General features: G+C 36.3%; 1 protein-coding gene across 1 annotated transcript in view; it reads left to right on the top strand.

The window, feature by feature from the left end:
* Positions 1–1,289: 1,289 nt before the first annotated feature.
* Positions 1,290–17,265, top strand: part of ADAMTS6 (ADAM metallopeptidase with thrombospondin type 1 motif, 6) — a gene marked incomplete at its 5' end in the record, with an annotated part of 48,850 nt that continues 32,874 nt past the window's right edge. Inside the window, 6 exons of the mRNA XM_008938403.1 lie at positions 1,290–1,435; positions 3,725–3,788; positions 12,104–12,206; positions 13,371–13,504; positions 15,326–15,449; positions 16,697–16,777. Coding sequence (XP_008936651.1) covers positions 1,290–1,435; positions 3,725–3,788; positions 12,104–12,206; positions 13,371–13,504; positions 15,326–15,449; positions 16,697–16,777 — 652 coding nt within the window. The remainder of the gene's footprint in view (positions 1,436–3,724; positions 3,789–12,103; positions 12,207–13,370; positions 13,505–15,325; positions 15,450–16,696; positions 16,778–17,265) is intronic.

The raw sequence follows: 17,265 nt of genomic DNA, 5'->3' as shown, positions 1-17,265 counted from the left end.
TATATCTGAAGGTTAATGGCTGTATTTATTTGCTTATGTATGCCTGACCTTGCCGGGATGGGGGTTTTAGGTGAGCCTTTGGACTGAGGAGAAGAGAAAATTGTCTTTGCTGTACCTGTTAGTATAAAGTCAACATTGAGTCTTCCAGTAGTACTGCTGGGTGGACAGGGATATGCCTTTGTTTTCATTTCTTCGTTTCCATGTCTTCTGTGTGTGTCTCAATGCTTTTTGTCAAATTCATATGGCAATTTTAGACACAGTTACCTGAGTTTCTTTTGGGAAAGGTTCAGTACTGTGTCTGTTAGGTGAATTCAGGGGTTAAAGAGTAGATGCCTACCTTTTGGAATTGAAATGTACAGAGTCGGGGCACAGTAGACCTGAGGCCATGCTCTGTCGCCTCAGCCCATAATAATGGGATGAGGTTATCCAGCTGAGCTACTCCAGATTCGCAGTGGTGCAGTAGACACCAAAGTTCGATCCACCAGACAAATGTGGATCAGACTATGGGTTCCAGGATTATTTCTGAATGTTTTAAAAGATTTATAGCCAAGGAAATGATAAACTAGTTTTAACACTGTATGTGAGTTGTGTGTCATTTTATTTGTCCGACATAAGTAACAGTATTACAAAGTTTTCACTGTTTGCATGAGTGAAGTATGCATGTTCATTCTGTCCCTGAAGAAGTGGCCAGTCACTATTATATGACTTTCTGTACCATGTCTAATGCTTTGGCACTACTTTTATTATGTCTGTAGTATTAGTATAAATGAAGTACTGCAACAAATTCTTCTTCCATTGTAACCTCATCCAGACTTTCTTTTTTAAAATGTAAGGGAATACTGTCTTAAAAATACTATTGGTGGGGGGATTTTCATTTTGTGTAATGAAGCCCCTACATGAATCCTAACTGGAGGGTATTTTGCTAAACTTACTTATTGTATAAATTAATCTTAGTGTTTATAAGAATGTAAGCAACTTGCAGTTCCTTTAGTGTGAAACATTAAGGAGGATATATGAAGGAAAAAAGAAAATCTTTCCTCTTAAGCTTGCTTTAACTTCTGGTGTGTGCTAGGGACCTATAATTCAAGACTTCGTGAAGACAATTAACAAATCACACACACCCTCACCAATGTCTAAACATGGCTAGAAAAAATAAAATATTAGTCTTGTTATCTATACAGAGAATGCTAATGCCTATAATTGGTCATTGCCTGACACTTATATTTTTCTGTCTGGATAAGTCTGTCAGGCTGGAAACTAATTTTGTGTTTTTCTGTGAAATCTTTCAGTGGTGTTATCAGGGAGAGTGCGTACCTTTTGGCACTTGGCCCCAGAGCATAGATGGGGGTTGGGGTCCGTGGTCAATATGGGGAGAGTGCAGCAGGACCTGCGGGGGAGGAGTCTCCTCATCCATAAGACACTGTGACAGTCCAGCGTAAGTAGCTAAAGTAAGCCAGAGCCAACAAAAAGACACATTTGGAAATTTTTCAGAACTGTGGTTCCACATGTTATCTGTAAAAATGTTTTGCTAGTTTGCCAACATTTGTCTTCGAAGTAGCAGACAGAAACACTTAAACAGGAGAAGTTCCCTAGACATACTTTTAAAATTTTTAATGTAGCTTATATACTGTAAAGATAGCTGGATTTATTTCTAGCAGTAACCAGAGTGGATTTCTTTCTGCAACTTGCTGTTCATGCAAAATATATTTAAATTATGCCTTAGATTTCTTTTTTAAGACATATTACTGCAAATGCTTGTCTAAGATATAAAATAACTATTGCCGGTTACTTATTAAAAAAACTACGTGGTTATTTCCAAGCTTTTGCATACGACTGCTTACATATAAACCATACTTGTTAATATTATGTTGCATACAATACATGTTGTCATGTCCAACACTTAGTTGTGACTTCCCACTAACTCTTAAACAACTCAGCAACTTCTCTCCTTGCCACTATTTCTTATTGGTCCATCTACTCTCATCTCAAGAGGGGCCAGTTTCTCCACTTTACCTTGTTGTGTTGTGTGTGTCTGTACTGATCCTGTCATCTGTCAGCTTTCCAATGTCCTGAGCACTGTTCTAAAGAAGGTCTGTCAGGTAAGTGCTCCTCTCTGTCACTGTGCTTCTCAGATGATGAATGCTTACGTATTTCCATTGCTGTTCTTTGCTGAATGAATCTCTGCTTTTTTCTGTTGCTTTTTGCTGTGTTCTTGTTACCTTGTCACAGCTATAGGTCTTTGCAGAAGGATAGTTTTATCACCTGTGTTTTATCACACTTGTTCTTGTCATGTCCCATAATGATATTTCCATCACCATTATTGGTTTTTAAGTCCACTGTTTCTTGAAAACATTAAACCTTTGTGCTTCTTTCATGAGAATCTATTCTGTGGCTTTTGCCACTCCTTGCTTACCTTCTCGACTGTCTGTACACTTAGGTTCTTTGTTGCTTGTACTCATGTTTTGCAAGCCAGGCTCTAAATCAACTTTTGCCTCCACTTTACAAGACAGACACCGTAATGTCATGATACTGCTGCTTAAGGTGGTTCATTCACCTCCTATCATTAGCAATAACTATCAAATCTGGCATATGGCACTACTTACTGAGTGGATCCAAAAGCAAAAATTATCCATATGCATCTATAACATGTGATACTGTGCTACTGAGAGAATAATAAATTAGTAATTTTTTTTTTCACAGCAGTATATAAAAATAATGTTTGTTTTTTTACAGTATTTTTTCAGCAGTATATAAAAATAAAAACATGTTTGGAGCATGGGATATTTCCTAAAATTTTTAAACTACTCATCTTACCAAGTATATAGGTTGGTATGTTGAAAGGTGATTAAATTTTAAATCTTTAACATTACAGCAAGCAAATGCGTTTTGGGGCATTGTGTCTGCGTTAGAAAAAAAGTTTCTTTTGGTTCAAGGATAGTGTTGCCTTAAATATCTGTAATGTGAAAAATAGTACTGATTTGCTTTTTAGTTAATTGTAAATTTTCTTATTTCTCTAATATAAAACAAACACCAGGTGTTTTTCCTTTCTGCTTTCAAGTTAGGAGCCGAAGAGCTGAGGGCTGATTAATCTTCCATTTAAGTCAATGTTAATTCTTTATTTGACCTCTGTAGAAGATAGATAAGGTGCTTAAGCAGTTTGGGAATTTAAGAGCTAATGTCTTACTCAGACTAATATTAACCTGCTTATTTTGGAGTTTCCTCAGATTTAATATTGCTTAATTCAAATCAGAGTCAGATTCGTGAACTAGAAAATTAAGTCTTTACTGGCTCCAGTATTTATCAGGCCCATAGTTTTCAAGTGTAATGTGAGATGATTAAAAAAGAGGAAGTTTCACATAAATTGTTTACACATGTCTCAGTCTAGCTTTACAAAGCAAGCGAATAATTGAAAACCAACAACTTTTTGCTATGTTCAAAATACAATTCTCTTGGCATCTGTGCAAACTAGATGAGTACTATGTGAGTGATGATTTTCAGGTGCACAGTTGCTTACTATCTGCTGCAATTCAAGTCAAAGCTACAGTTCCTTTTAAATAAAATATTTTAAAATCTCACTTTAAAACTTCCATGTATGTTTATTTTTTATTTTTTTAATACGTATCTCCTAGACTTGTAATCTCTTGTACTAATAACTCATTTATATATCTCGTGAACTTGTGTTTGTACTAATGCATATACTAATCCATAAAACATGTTTTTCCAGGCCTTCAGGTGGAGGCAAATACTGTCTTGGAGAAAGGAAGCGGTATCGCTCCTGTAATACTGTTGTAAGTAAATTTTATTCCAGTGTAAGACTATAATCAGCTTGTCTGGTTTACAATTCAGCAGCCGTGCATGGATTTTTTCCTAGTTCAGAAAAGCTATGAATTCTGCATTTTACTGGGAAACAGTGGTCCCATAGGGAACTTCTATACCACAGGCACCTTATGTGTTCTGCTAAACGTTAGGATCCCTATCTCAATGTGATGCCCAGTTGGTGTCTTTGCATTAAGGCCTGATGGGAGTTCAACTTGAGCATCCATATTCAAGGTGAACAAGGAGTGTTACACGTCAGAGCAAAGGTCTAGGCCAGTGTCTTTTCTTTCAGCAGTGGTCCATTTAGAGAAAAATGAGAAACTTTTGGCAGCCAAGGCATGACTTTCCATGAATATACTTTATGCATTTCCAGAAGAGGGTAGTCTAAAATTTTCTGGAGCTCCACATCATATCTGTACCACATTAAGTGCCACAAATGGAAGTATCCTTCATCAACCCACTTTTAAACACTCATTCTTTGTATAACCTTATAGCTTCTAGTGCTGATGTGTTACACAGTCTTCCTACAGAGATTAAATGTATAAAACCAAATTGTGAACCTAAATTACAAATTTGAGTAAGTTAAAAATTGAACCAGAAGAAGATGTACACCAATAAAGGATTTCACTATTAAGATTCCAAGTCAGTAGGACTACAAACATGAACAGGCTTTCATATGATTTTAGTTTCACATTAGTCTTAATTTTCTTCTTAAATCAAGGAAGGTCATGACAACAGCTAAGTCTGCACCAAAAGATAGTGTTTCACCTGTATATATTTTAGTATATTTCAGGAAAAAAATACAATAGTTAATATGTTAATTCCTTGAAAAAACCTTGGGTTTATGGTTGCTACTCACTACTATACATACTAGTTCTGCAAATTTCTGTGGGGGGGTTATTCTCATTATTAGGCAGTATTATAAATTTCCAAATTAAAAATTACTTTCCTACTGCTAATCACAGCTACTGGGTTCACACAGCCAGGAAGTGTGTTAGGGCTTTTGACCACAGCGTTGTAAGGAAAACTAAATCTGAACTGCTTGTCCAGCAGGCGCTGTAACTTTTCCAGTCATACAACCTTCCAAGTTACAACGTACAGTTCTGGAATGGTGACCATCTTATTTTTTTGCCATATCTTTGAGCTTAGCTGGTTTTTTTCCAGTTTTAATTGAAATGGATCCAGCTTGCTGGATGATCAGCTGTAATGAATTTACCTTCTTCTTTTATTTTCACTTGGTTTGTCTTTCTGTAAATGAATGACTTATTAAGTCAGAAACTTTTTCATCATTCCAATTTACAAATGGAAAATGTTGGGTAACACTGAGTGTATTTCTTATTCTTATAGTTGATAGGGAATTCTCCTGTGAATTCAGCAACTAAGTGGTGATTCCTTACTGATATCTGCTGAAACCTCTCAGTCAATATTGAATAAAATTAATGCATGTTTTACTGAACTAGTACAGGTTGGTTTCTGTTTTTTTTTTTTTTTTTTTTTTTTTTCCCAGTCAGGATGTTGTATACTGCAAAGTTAAGTGCCTTATTGAAGTCTTTTAATTATCCTTTAATTTAACCAGGAACTGTAAAAAATTTTAGTTGCTAAAACCTACTCTTATACAAAATATTGATTTCTGTTATTATTATTTAGCTTTCTTTTGAACCTGTATCAGTCAAGTTTCTGCCAACTTTTCTGTTTATTATTTGTGATTCATATTGTGCAAACTGTAAACTGGATATTCTATTTGTCCTTTTCAAATAATAACTTTTTTTATGTAAGTGCTGTTTCAGTTTGTATGCACAGTCTAAGATTTGTTAAAAAATTCATACTGGCACACTGGCCCTCTTCCTTTAACTCTTTGAGGCCTCTTATGAGATAATTGTCCAGGCATTCTTATTTAAAATGTTTATCTCAAATAAATATTATTTAGCATCTGCCAAAGTAACTCATATAAATAAGAAAGGTTACAAAATACATAATCCTGCTCCCTCACAAATAAGCTACAATTTTTTTATGCTTTTTTTATTATTAACAGCCATACCATAGTTCCTAGTGATACCGTTGAAATGTTGCTGGGATTTGTTTTGTTCTTATCATATTTTAACATATTTTATATTGCCAGACACTTTTCAGACAGTTTTTTCTTAATTGGTTTTGCTTCCCTTATTCTTTATTTGTTTATTACTGAGGGGAAGGTTACAGGGTCACAGAGGAAACATCTAGAAGATATCTGAGGAGGCCATTCAGGCCTGTCTCAAAGGCAAAATCAGCTGTCATTCAACTGTTCTTAACTGATGGCTAGGCAGCTGACCTGTTTTGAAACACTTGCAGTCTGGGAGATGTCACTTGAATTATTCATCATCCTTACAGTCAGGACAGTTTTCATAAAATATAGCATATGTTTTCCCATTCTTTGAGACCCTTACTCATTCCTCAGTAAGAAGAGAGCTGACAATATTCCTTCTCGGGGAGCCTTTCCTGTGTTTGTGGACTACTATCATGCTGCTTCTTAGACTTTTTTTACAGTAGACAGTCTCTGTGTTAATAGCTTTCAGCATCCCAGTAGCACACATCTTCTTGAAGTGTGTTGCCCAAACCCTCTGCACAGGATTCTAGCTGAGCCCTGTCAGAGGTAAGTGTAACTGTGAACATAGTCTGTCATCTTAGTGATAGAATCCCATTCATTCATTTCACTATTATGTTCAATTTTTTTACAGGAGTGACAGTGGTCTGTGTTGATTTGTAATGCCCAAATCACTTTCTTAAGAGATCCTGTTTAGCAGGTCATTCCTCAGCTTCTGCTTTCACAGTTGATTGTGCCTACTGAAATGTAGTAATTTGCATCCATTGCTTTTTTTCAAACCACTGCTCCAATTTATGAAAATCTTTTAAAATTATAGTCCTCTATTCTAACATGTTTGTTTCCTACCTATACTCAGATTTCAGTCAATATTTTTTAAAGATACTGGGAAAGAAACCTTGCATTTCATTGTCTAGGTCTTAAAAACAAATCTTGAACAACTGCAGACCTCAAGCCAGGCAATTTGGACATGCCATTCTTACAGTGTGACTGTGAATCATTTTTTTAGCATATTTCTTGGGTATAACTTTCTGGTGCATACACGTATTTGTACTTAGAGAAGTTTAAATTTACTGCCTTAATGGTTTTGATGATTGTAGTCTGTTTCTTTTATAGTAATATTTAGGGCTCTACATAACCAAGAATTGCTGAGACTAGTAGATTTTGTTTCAAGATTTATGGCAGTCCTTAGTGCTTGACATTTTTAATGGAATGGTATGTTTGATTAATGTAAGCATTAAGAGCATGCAAATCTGTCACTGTTTTTAGGAAAAATGTGTTGTTTGTACATCGTTTCTGTTGAAGTTTATTTTGAAGTGTCAACATTCATTGGCCATATGTAATTTTAAACATAGCACTCTCTAAAGCTCATACTATTCATAAACAAAAACAACCCCTCATTTTGACTTCATTTTTCTTTCAGAGATGAATTATTTCTCTTGCCCTTTCTTTTCACCAATTTAATTATTTGGAGACAGCACACACACTCCTGCTAGGATTATTTCTTATCAAACACTTCCAAAGTCATATATGACTTCTTAATTCAAAAGGCAGCTGCTAAGGGGAACGTTGAGGTCAGCAGAAAAAAATATTAGCTAATGAGTTCTGGGAGTAAAAGGGTGGTAGAAAGAATACTCTTGTCAGTAACTTATTTGTGACCACCAATCACACAGTCTCTAATCAACCAAGGTATTTTTATTCAAAATACAAAATGCTAATAGAATTGCAAGGCACGTAATTACTCCATTAAGTAACTCATTGTCTCATTTAAGTAGGGTGTGAAGCTTAAACTGATATACCTCTAGAACTGTAAAAGCCTCCTATTTTTTTATGTGTGGTAAGAAACTTGTTTAGCTTACAAGTTCTGTAAATGATTTATGTGTATAAAAGTATGCATGCATATATATACCTTTAAAAGATTTTTGTTCTTAGTCTTCTAACAGAATGTAGGCAAATGTTTTTTTATTGAGTCCTTCCATTAGGCATACATTCACAAATATTTTTCATTATTTTCATAGTTTTAATATTTTTACATGTATTTTTTCTAAAATACTTTAGTGTGAGGAGCTACATCTTTGTCCTTGAGTTTCAGCTGTCACCCTTCCGATTGTATTTCTCATCTGCTCTGAGGTTTAGTATAGCGCTTTGTTAATAGGAAACAAAATGAGTTCAATTACTGAAAAGTCTGCCTGACTTCAGGCTCCAAGGTAAACAGATTTCTTTGAGATGTTTGATGATGGCATGCTTCCCAGTCCTTTGATCACTTCTGGGTCCCTTCTCTGGACCCTCTCCAGCCTGTCGACATCTTTTTTTGTATAGTGAGGACAAAAGTGTACACAGTATTCCAGGTGTGGCCTGACAAGCACTGAGCAGAGTAGGTCCCTTTCCACAGAGCTGCTCTCCAGCCAGGTAGGTCCCATCCTGAGCTGCACTCTTGGATTATGTTTTTCCAAGACCTTACATTTTTCTTTGTTGAACATTTTAAGATTCTTGTAAGCCCACTCTTCCAGCCTATACAGGTTTTCCTGCAGAGTCTCTTCCTTCTGAAGTGTCCATTCCCCAACTCAGTTTGGAGTCATCGGCAAACTTCATCAGGGTGCACTTGATCCCATTGTCTAGATCACTTACGAAGATATTAAACAACACTGGGCTCAGTGTCAATCCCTGGGGGACCTCACTTGTGGCAGGTTGCCAGTTTGAAAAGGAGCTGTTTACCACCACCCTCTGGGTGTGGCCTGTCAGCCACTTCCTCACCCACTGCACAGACCGCTTACATAGACCCTAACGCACAAGGTTCTCTAGGAGGACGCTGTGGGAAACTGTAGTGAAAGCCTTGGAGAAGTCCAGGTAGACAATGTCCACTGCCTGCCCTGCATCAACTGAGCAGATTACTTTGTCATAGAAAGCGGTCAGGTTTGTCAAACATGATTTTGAATGTATTTCTTGGGGTTATAGCCTGTAGCTTTACTTCCTTTCCAGCATTGGTGAGATATGAAAAAAGATAAAAATATGCAACAACAACAAATTTACAAGTTGCATTTTATGCTTCAGATTACAGAGTGTTGCAGGCTTCAGACTGTCACTTGCCAACTGCAGTCTTCAGAAGGACTGCCTGAAAATAACTGAATCCACCTGAAAGCTGGATTCAAACTAATGATTTGGATGAAGAGCAAGATCCTGAGATGAGGACTAGCACTTGTCACTAGTGTGAATTCACTGTGAGAGTTTAGCCACTAAAATGGAAATCTATTTCGATGCAAACCAGATCTGCCTATGGATTGATGTATTTGTGGTTTTAGAGTCAAAGACAATGGGTTATGTAAAAACTTTGCTATCACTAGTATGTTGGTTTGTGAAATTAACTTAAGAGAACTTTCAGTAGAGGAAACCAGCAGAAACATACCTGCTCCCAGCTATCCCCAGCCTTGTCTGCTGTCCTGTCAGCAGTGAGTCTGCAGGCTATGCACACTTGTGTGTAGCTGGGTTTTTTTTGTCAGACTGCCAGAACTGTGTTCAGGAGGAAGAGAGGATACAAACTGGTTTTAGCAGTTTAAATTGTGGTAAAAACCTGAGTAATTATTTAATAGGGTAAAAGAAAGAGTTCACTTTTCTTACAAGAGTGCCTCTGGACATTATCTTATGCAGCCCCTCTTGCTTAAATGTCAAACAGGTTGCTCAGGACGATCTCCAGATGGCTTTTGAATATCTTCAGGGAGGGAGACTCCACCACCTCTTTGGGCAGCCTGTGCAAGTCACACTCAAAATAACGTTTTGTGATGTTCAGGAGGAACCTGTGTTTCCATTTGTGCCCATTGCTTTTGGTCCCCTCAGTGGGCACTGCTGGAAAGAGCCTGGCTCTGTCCTCTTTACACCCTCCCTTCAAAGGTTTCTACATATTGATGAGGTCCCCCACACACCTTCTTTTCTCCAGGTTGAACAGTCCCAGCTCTCTCAGCCTTTCCTCATACGAGAGATACTTCAGGCCTTTCTTGGCCCTTTGTTGGACTCTTTCCAGTATGGCCATGTCTGTCGTGTACTGAGGAGCCCAGATCTGAACACAGTACTGTAGGTGTGACCTTGCCAGTGCTGAGTAGAGGTGAAGGATCACTTCTCTGCAGTTGCAGTTGATGCTTCCATTGCAACCCAGGATACCATTAGCCTTCTTTGCCACAAGAGCACACTGCTGGCTGATGTTGAACTTGCCCACCAGGGCCCCCAGAGTCTTTTGTGCAAAGTTCCTTTCCAGGTGGCTGTCCCCCAGCATGCGCTGGGGCATGAAGTTATTCCTCCCCAGATCCAGGACTTTCCACTTCTCATTGTTGAGCTTCATGAGGTTCCTGGGGACCCACTTTTCCAGGCTGTCAGGGTCCCTCTGGATGGCAGCACAATCCTCTGCCGTATCAACCACTCCTACCTGTTTTGTGTTATGAGCAAACTTGTTGAGTTTTACTCTTGCTGTTGAGGGTACTTTTCCCCAGTACCCATACACTTTATGGAGTCATATTTTTGCCTCAAAATACATCCAAGATCACTGTCAAATAAGAGGAGAAAGGCTACAGCTCAAAGATCAGATTGTGAGGGCTTTTTTTTAAGGGTATAAATACCAAGAGTCTTCATCCTTCTTCACTGATTTTTGTATTTCATTGTTTTGTCCTAATATAAGTGTTTAGAAAAAAGATTTCATTAACTAGGGATGATTTCATTAACTTGTAAGGGGAACTTAGCACAGGTAAAATACCAGCCATGTGAATTAGGACCTAAGTAAGTGAGATTAGAGTAGGGTGTAGTGACCAGTATCAGAGAGATTTGAACTCAAGCTTAGAGATGAATCAAGACTAACCTCTCTACTGAACAGAGGATATGATGCAAAGAAGCAAATATAATTTTGTGTTACTATGAGAAAATATTTTAGAAATTCTTCTTGTTTTATTTCATAGGGTTTTTTAATTCTCCCTGTTATCATCTGAAGGATTACTGAGTCAAACTAGTTACACTACTTTTTTTTTAGCAGTAAATGTATATTATTCAAAAATTTATTTTTAATTACAAGGAGATAATAGAGTGATTTATAGAGAAAATTTAAAACTTAAATACTCTCTAATGTACACTTTTAATTTCTATCACAACAGCTTCAAAATGGGAGAAAAATTTTACATTTGCTGAATCATATTGCCATGGGCTAGCTGCTATAAGAGGTTGATTAATGTGTACTGAGTCATAATTATTGTTAATATTTGCAGTATGCAGTAAGTTTTTATCATCCATGTTTATAGAGACCCTTTCATGTGAGTGCATTTCAGATTCCTGAACAGTGCTAACTGACTTAGATACATAGGGAGACAAGTAAAACTGCAATAAAGTGAGACTTCTGTTGCTCATAAAATCATAATATTTATTAATAGCTCTGATTTCTGTCAAATATTCTTTTCTTTTTCAGTCTAAAAATTATTTTAATCTGTATTTCAAATACTTTGATGAAGCTTGCAATTTCAGAAGGTACTTAAACATCTATAACAAATTTTAGCGTGCTGTCTGAATTCTGAGTGCATTCAAGATCAGTTGTCATTATTACTTTGAACCTTCTGATGAAAGATGTGAAAAATAGCAAAGAATTCTGCTTCTCTAATTTTGAGGTGATTTTCACAATTTTATTTCTTCATGCTTAGAGACTGTTAAAGATCAGAGCCAAACATGACACCTATTCTCAGCCATAACACAATGCTTTTGTTAAGGGTACAAGTAAACAGAGGTGATACAGCTCTTGAGAAAATGTTTTAATTTTTCTGTTGATGCCCTAATAACATCTCGGAATAGAACTGCTTAGTACAGAATAACAGAGCATACAGCTTAGACCAGAATGATTTTCTGTTAGTTTTTTTTCAGCTGTTTTTAATTTGTGTTTATAAGGAGGTGTCTGATGGATTGATGATGAAGTTTGTGATTCTGATGGTCCAGTTTAATGTAAACTCTTATCTAACACTTACCTTTGTTTAAATTACTACAGTTACTTCATGCCAGCCTAAGACTGCAAAATGGGCACGTCAGCTGTAAAGCAATAACTCAAGTTTCAGAATCAGAGCCACAAGATAAAGCAGAGAACCACCTCCTAGTCTCTTGCATCATGACTATGTTTATAATATAAGCATATAAGCATTTCCTTTTATGTTAATATTTGAAAGAAATTGAACTTTTTTGTATTTGTTATTTTAGCCATGCCCTTCAGGGGCCCGTGATTTTCGAGAAAAGCAATGTGCAGATTTTGACAACATGCCTTTCCGGGGAAAGTATTATAACTGGAAGCCCTACACTGGAGGTAATGGTTAGCTTTGCAAAAATGTTATCATATGTGAAGTCTACGAAATCATGCAAACGTTATATAGACAGTAATGTTTGTAAATAGAATATTTGATTAAAATATAATGAGCTAAGTTTGCTAAGCTTGTATTTTGATCAGTTGCTGAAAACGTTGCAAAAGAGCCATCTCTGTTTGAGTAGATTTTTGTTTTACTGTGGAGTGGAGTAAGCATCATTGCAGGGACTCCACTTTAAAAATATGGAGCCCTTTTCTACCTGCAGTTGCAATAAAATTAGAGATTCTGTAGGTGATCTGCAAATGCCTTTCATGCTAAAGTGATGAGCACAGCATAAAAAAAAAATCTCAGAATAGGTTTTCCTTTCTTGAGGTCAGAATATTAGGAAAAGGAGAAGAACTAAAAGCATTTGTAAGTCTCTGAAGACTTCTTCCGTAATTGAATTATAAATAATTGCACTGTGCAATAAAAGAGTATTTTGCAGCAGGAAAAAGAGTTGTAATATCTTTTTGGTTTTGAGACAGTTTAATTGTTTAGTTATGTTTCTGTTGTTCAAAGTTTGTAGGCTGCCCTTCTATTATGTTGTGTCTTCCTTCTCTAAACCCTCAGTGAGTAAGTTCCCCCTTCTGTTTTTGTATTTTATTGACTTGAATGGTTTCGTTCTTACTCTTTTAGATTTAAAGCCTAAAACGGATCATTGCGATCTTGTGGTCTGAGATCTAGTAATTCAATAGGACTAAATTCCTAAATGAAATAGTCTGATCTTGGTTTTGAAATATACCCTTATATATTTATAGCACTAAATTCTTTTGTTATTCTTGGGTTTTTTTAGTGGCAAAGTGGTATCCTTTTTGTTTTACATTGTTATTGTTGTAATTATGAGGAATGTATTAACATAATGGAATCTTTAAAGAGGGAGCTAACTTTGCCATATCTTACTTTGCAAAATAATATTTTTCTTTTCCAAGGAAGAAGTATAAAGTAGAGAAATCAGTAAAGGGAGGTTAAAGAAAGTGTATACATTTTATGTGTCAGGTATGAGATGAGATTATAAATTTCAGATCTGTTTATGCATATATATTTTTAAGCAATTGTTTTCTTTTCAAGATTTCTGTTAGTTGTGTGTTTTTGTTTTTGTTTTTTTTTCATTCATTTTTATTGTCCAGGTGGGGTTAAACCATGTGCATTAAACTGCTTGGCTGAAGGTTATAATTTTTACACTGAACGTGCTCCTGCAGTAATAGATGGGACTCAGTGCAATGCTGATTCACTGGATATCTGTATCAATGGAGAATGCAAGGTTACACATGTTTTATATAGTACTTATGGATTACTTTGTTGTTGTCTGTTATCTGCTACATTTAATTACAGTGCTTTCTGGCTGCTTATGTGAAATTGGAGTGTTGACAGGTCAAATTGTTAATGAAAGAGTAAGACTGAGACAGAAATAAAAAAGGTGTTGCATAAATTAGGCAATTTGAGTTTCAGTAGCTTCTCACAGACATTCATAGAATCCTTCACTTTGTCTTCATTTTTCTTGCTTTATGGTTTCTGTTGAAGAATCGGTGGAAAGGGCAACAGGAGATGAACAAATTCCTTGCACTGTTCCAAGGCCTGTTCCATCATTCCAATTAGAACACCACTCTGGCTCAAAAAAAAAACAGTAAATGTGAACATATTAATCTGTTTCTCTCTTAACGAGTTCATCCTGTTGCAAAAATTTCTGCTGTTAATGTAATTGAAACAGAAAGTTGTCACTGTTTCTCTGTAGTTCTAGGAAACAGTGTACAGTGATGCAAGTATTTGCCATTTACTAAAAGTCTGATTATCTTGTATGTTTCCTATAGAACTGTATTACATGAATATGAATAGAATTGGAGGTCTGTGCTTGCTTCTGAAAGAAGCTAAACTGCTTCTTCAGTTTAGCAAACTGTTTAATTATGTAGTTAAGTCTAGACCTCTTAACTATACTGGTGACTCTAAAAATTATGTGATTTCACTGAAACCACTGACATAGCTAAAGTTTAACCTGATGCTTAACTTTGCTGAATTTGAGGGCTGAATATATATGTCTATTAAATAACATGATGAGATCAGAAGCATTTGCCATGTATTGGTAAACAAACAGCAACAACAAAAAAGCACAAGGAATTCTGGTGTGCTTTACACTAAGAAAATTTTAGTAGCTTTGAGAAACCCTTTAATACTGATAGTCAGATTGCATTTCAGATTGAGAATAAACTATGTAACAGAGATTGCCCTCCGTCTTATTGGTGATTAAGATGTTTCAAACATAAATGGTTAGAATAATACTATTTTGTCGATTATTTAAAGTATTTTAACTTATGACCTGTGCATCACCCATTTACAAAACAAAGGATAAGGATCCAGCAGTCTCTGTTTTCATTAACTTTGTAATAGGGTTGCATCAATAAGTTATAGGGAGTTAATCACTGTTCACTGTACATAGATTCCTCAGATAGATAAACACAAATGTAACATAATTTTTATGATCAGGTATAGACACATCTTTTTTCCAAAGGCTTTTGAATCCTGTCTAAATACAACATGTAATTCAGGGTTTCACTAAGTTTCATTCTGCATTCATTCTTACAGTGAAGTAATTTACACCTTACATTCAAACTTAAGAAAATAATTGCAAGTTTTGCCTGGAAGATATGGAAATATGGTCTGTGAAACTGTAAATGCCTTTGGGAACAATGTTACTGTTTATGATGCATAAATGTTGAAGGAACACGCAGCAAATATCTAAAAAAGCAACATAGATGGGACACAACTGTTGTTATATTAAATAAAAGCATCACTAATAATTTATTGGTAACTGTCAAATTACATTTACTGAGATCCGTTCCTGAATATCACAGTAGAAATACAAAGTACTTATTCATCAAGATTTCATAAAAAACCCAAAATGTGGATTATTCTTTTATTCTTTTTTTTTTCTTTAGTAAGTGATAATCCACTTAGTGTAACAGCTATCAAAAAAGGAGAGAGAAAAACAACTGAACATCTCAAACTTGACAGAAGCACTTCAAAAGAATTGTATATTGTGGTGCAGGACTGTCATCCTGTTAAAATATTTGTTCTGATCTGTTCCCAGCATGTAGGTTGTGATAATATTCTGGGGTCTGATGCTAAAGAAGATAGATGCCGTGTTTGTGGAGGAGATGGGAGTACATGTGAAGCTATTGAAGGTTTCTTCAATGATTCATTGCCCAGAGGAGGTATGCACATGTATGCCCATTCTATTGCACAATGCCTTTAGATGAGTCTTCAGTAAATAACAGTGCTGCATTGACTTCCAGTGTGGCATTGCTGCTGGTCATTTACTTTGACTCATTTTGCCTCATTGTTTCCTTTTTCTCTATTAGCTTGGATTTGTGTCAAATACAACAGTATGTTTCCTTACTGAATACTTAGTTCCCGTGGTCTTTAATGCACTTAAAAAGAAGAGAGTGGGGTTTTTATTATTACTTATTCATATTGGTAAAGTAAGAGTAATGTTGTGTATGTTTTGAATGTGCATGTCAGAATCTGATATTTAGTCATACATGAAATTGTAGAATAGAATCTTAAGTTCATCTTAATAACAACTCAGGAAATGTATATGGTCAATTAGCTTAAAGCTTAGCTCAAAATAGACAATATTAGTGTTGTAATCTTAGTGTTAGCAGTTTTGTGCTCCTGAACACAGGGAAAAGATTGATGCACTGGAGTGAGTTCAGTTCAGTGGGAGACGTCTAAGATTATTGGAGTCTTGGATGCTTGGCCAGCAGCAAGCACTGTGGGGAGAGGCTGAGAGATCCAGGCTTAATTACCCTGGAGAAGAGGAGGTTTGTGGGGACATAGTATCAGCCTTCTAATATCTATGAGGAGGTTGTGGAGAAGAGAGAGACAGGCTCCTTATAGTGGTGGGCACGTATTGGGAGGAGATACAATGGCTGTAAATTGAAACAAGATGTGCTGACTAAATGGAGAACTTTTTTCCCCAGGACAGTAGTCCAGCAGTGGGTCACATTGCCCAGAAAGGTTGTACAGTTTCCATCCTCAGAGTTTTTTGTGACCTGGTAGGATAAAGCACTGAGTAACTTGGTCTGATCTCCTCCTAGCTGCCCCTGCTTGTGGCAGGAAGTTGGACTAAATGGCTGTTTGAGGTCCTCTCCAACCTGAATTATCTTATGATCCTAAAGTCATATTATATCTTGATTACTTGTGGTACACTGTTGCAAAGACTTTATCAGCACTTCAAAAAATGAATTCCTGTCTACATGTTAAGTTCTTGCTATCACTTTGGAATTCCTGTATAAAATCTGAAGTTTTCCTTTATATCAGATGAAAGAAGATGTTTAAGAACATTTGAATCCCCTATCTCATACTAGTTTTAGTAATAAATAGTTTATTAATTACAAGTTTCATTACTAATACTGATCAACGTAAAGAATCGCAAATAAAATTTAACTTTGTCTTTTAGGCTATATGGAAGTGATTCAAATTCCAAGAGGTTCTGTTCACATTGAAATAAGAGAAGTGGCAATGTCAAAGAACTACATTGGTAAGAGCATGGGTTAAATAACAGACTGTTAGGAAGCCAGAGTGTATGTTGTGGTTTGAAGGTACATTTGCTTGTTAGTGAAACCATACACGTGTAGAAGCAGTAGCTGTTAGTATTAGGTGGGGATCAGACATTTGCAGCAGCTGGTTTGGATATATTCTCTTGGATGGAGCTAATGAAGTTCATCACGTGATTCCTCCTTGCCCGCTCAGTGCAAAATCAGGTCAACTTCACTGTAGTTATAGTTTCTGACAAACTGAAGTGGCTGAAGAGCACTCAATCTGCTGACCGACTCTTAGGGAGTGTCTTCCATCTGGGAAGTCTCTGATCTTGGGGGATTTTATTCTTGGAATGATTATTCATCAACAACCATAGTCACTTAAATGCTGACAGTACTGTCTCTTTATCCTAATGCAATTCAGTGTATTATTTCTGCAGTGATTTTGTGTTGCTATGTTGTAGGGACTAGATGCCATTGCTCTTTTATA

The sequence above is a fragment of the Merops nubicus genome, unplaced genomic scaffold, assembly GCF_000691845.1.
Source record: "Merops nubicus isolate BGI_N331 unplaced genomic scaffold, ASM69184v1 scaffold18024, whole genome shotgun sequence".
NCBI classification, from domain to species: domain Eukaryota; kingdom Metazoa; phylum Chordata; class Aves; order Coraciiformes; family Meropidae; genus Merops; species Merops nubicus.
The sequence above is the reverse complement of the archived record's forward strand: the minus strand, read 5'-3'. Positions and strand labels throughout refer to the sequence as shown.